The sequence below is a fragment of the Impatiens glandulifera genome, chromosome 1, assembly GCF_907164915.1.
Source record: "Impatiens glandulifera chromosome 1, dImpGla2.1, whole genome shotgun sequence".
In the NCBI taxonomy this organism is placed as follows: domain Eukaryota; kingdom Viridiplantae; phylum Streptophyta; class Magnoliopsida; order Ericales; family Balsaminaceae; genus Impatiens; species Impatiens glandulifera.
Genome location: NC_061862.1, coordinates 13,524,057 through 13,526,935, shown reverse-complemented (window position 1 = coordinate 13,526,935; position 2,879 = coordinate 13,524,057). Strand labels below are relative to the sequence as shown.

The window sequence follows — 2,879 nt, the reverse complement described above, 5'->3', positions numbered from 1 at the left end:
TTATTTTGTAATGTAACCACTTCTCTAGCAATATCCCCAATTTCAAATGCACATTGAGGATGAAGAAGCCCCATCGGTAGATTGTGGATTTGTATCAAGAATGATGAGAAATTCAATTTCTCAAGAGTCTTATTCTCTTCCCAATATTGAAGCAAGAAGTCCACCATCAACATTCCATAGTTCTCTCATCAACACCCATTGTCGATCATCAACCGTGATAAAGAAAAAAGAAAACAAATTGGTGGCTAGTTTGATAACCATGACTCCTCGCCGCAGTCTCCAAACATTATCAACAAAAATTTGCATTGCATGTGCATTGTTGGTATTCTTAGTATGTAATTTCTTGGGCGAAAATCAAAATATAAATGAAGCTCAACATTAAAAGGTAGACGTGTGCGAGATTTCTTTTACTATCTTGCAAGTAGTGTGAAGCTCACTCTTGAAACTTCCACACAATTTGTTAACATAAATCATCACCTATAACACAATAACCAGCCAGGTTTGGGAGGCAAATGTTATATTGGTTAAGCCGGTTTAGGAGTAATGTACTTAACTCGCTGAGATTAGTCAATCTCCTTCGGACATGCATAACCCAAATTTTAAAAAACAAACAAAAGGAGGATTCAACTAGAGACGTTTAATTGGGTAACCCTTGATCTCTTACAACATGAGCTACCTAATAATTTAACAAAATGATTTTAATGGAACATTGTAAAAAAAATCATCTAATCAAAGATAGGGGTGGTCTTAGTCTTAACACAACAACCCACAACCTACCTTAATGACTGAGTCCAATGAGAATAATGATATGTTAGGTTTGGGGACCACCATTTTATCATCATCTTCTCATATGCATGAACCACCTACCACCTTGTGATTCTTATCTATATGAATAAGACACTCCAACTTCAATAATCTTGTTCAACCATACATACAAACATGTTTGGATGATTGAAATCAGAAGAACAAGGGTTAATCCAAAAGACATTGAGACCCAAAAATCAAAACAAAATAAGCTAGAAATTAGTAATATAGAGTCAATAATCTTACATAATATAGCCCAATGTTACATTTTCATTCATTATTCTAAAACTGGAGGAACCAACAACATACAACATAATATATATTAACTTAAAGACTCTTAAAAACAATAATCAAACTACTAACTTTTACTAACCCATAATCACCATCATCATAATCATCATCATCAAACCCCAACAACAACAACATAGAACACAGAAGATCAAGTTTCTCTCCCTCAATCTCTATACACAAACACTTACAGCTACATCCAACAAACTACAAACTTCCTCCCTCCATTGGGCAATTTCATTACTACTAAGCAAGCAAAGATCTGTTTTTTTTGTTTTGTTATATTTTTCAGGTAATAGAAGAGGATGGATCTTGTTATCGATGTTGATGCTTTCCTTTCTAGTTTCTTCTCCTTCTACAGATCCGTTTCCTCCATTTCGAAAAGATATAGCATGGAGGATTATCGGATACTGCAGGAGGAGCGAAAGCTAACACCAAAAACGTTAAAAAAAACAAATCAGATATTCAGATAATAAGAGATAATAAGAGATTCATATGCCTTTATGTACCAAGAACATTCGTTAGATCCTTTATAGATCTAACGAATACCCTTCTCCTGCTGTTGCTGGTGGTGGTCTCACTCCAGCCGGAGAAGTCGACGGAGATCTCTGGTGGCGGTTGAATCGTCAGCCATCTTCAACACTTGTTTCTTGCTGAAGAAAGATGGTAGAGGAAGAGAGCTTGGAGAAGGAGACATCATCGAGAAAGCAGACCCGGCGTACATATCAACGCTTTTCCGGCTAATCGGAACAGGTTTCAGATCTCCGATCCTCATCTGTTTAGGAATCAGATCTGGATCCGGACCTAGCCTTTCAGTTCCGCAAACGACAAGATCTTCTTCAGCTGGGGTGTTTGTTTTTTCAGATCTAGTCTTAATCTTCGAGGAGTCTACTACAGACTCACCTCTTTTCAGAATCGTAACGTGTCCGATCAACATGTTGTTGTTGTTGTTCCGATTCCTCGAAACGGTCGCCTCCGATCTGGTGTTATCAATCTTCTTCTCAGGTCGAACGGTGGATTTCCTGGCAGCTGCCTTTGAGTAGGTGTTGTTTCCGTTGATAGGAGTTGCTTTCCGGCGATGATAATAAGCCGACACCGGTGAACCTCGGATCCGGTCGGACAAACAATCCTGTGGACGTAACACCTCCGTAGCCATCTGATTTGGAGAATATACTAGGATAAAAGCTAAAGGAAATGAAAACGAAAGTGAAATTATCCCTTACTGACTCTTCTTCTTCTTCCTCTTATTGGGAGAAAGGAAGAGAGATTGAACTGACTACTAAAGTCTAAAAAGAAAGAAAAGGAAGAAGGGAAAAGGGATGATTGAAGCCTGTTTAGGCTATGCTGTACATTTATGTGAAGTTCTTCCGATAGGGAAGAAGAAGATATGTATATATAGAAGTAGAACCCTTCATGAAGGTTAGACCGACCTTCGTTTTACCCGACGCGTCAAGTTAAGAGAGAGAGAGAAGAGAGAGAAACAAGAGAGAGAGCCGCCTGGTTTGAACAGAGGAGGAGTGGGTGAGCGATGACCTAAGTCCGAGTCGTCCGTGGGCCTTCACGGTAACCCGTGTTTGGACACGACAGGACGGACGGACATTTCTATCCTATATTTATTTTTATTAGGCCTTGTTCGGATTGGATTATTTGAATAATTTAGAAAGAGAAAAAAATAATGATGGATGATTTTGAGAAAATAATAATTATTTTTAATAAAAATACTTAAAAGGTTAAAAGGTATTGATATATATAAATAAAATAAAATAAAAAATAATAATTTAAAAAAT

General features: G+C 37.5%; 1 protein-coding gene across 1 annotated transcript; it reads right to left on the bottom strand.

The window, feature by feature from the left end:
- Positions 1-1,057: 1,057 nt before the first annotated feature.
- On the bottom strand, positions 1,058-2,554 carry LOC124919339. The gene has a single exon (XM_047459598.1). The coding sequence runs from the start codon at positions 2,246-2,248 to the stop codon at positions 1,670-1,672; it is 579 nt and encodes a 192-aa protein (XP_047315554.1). The 5' UTR covers positions 2,249-2,554; the 3' UTR covers positions 1,058-1,669.
- Between the last annotated feature and the right edge of the window lie 325 nt (positions 2,555-2,879).

What these genes read in the sequence shown, in the direction of transcription:
- LOC124919339 (XM_047459598.1), bottom strand. Translation starts at nt 2,248, where the DNA reads ATGGCTACGGAGGTGTTACGTCCACAGGATTGTTTGTCCGACCGGATC.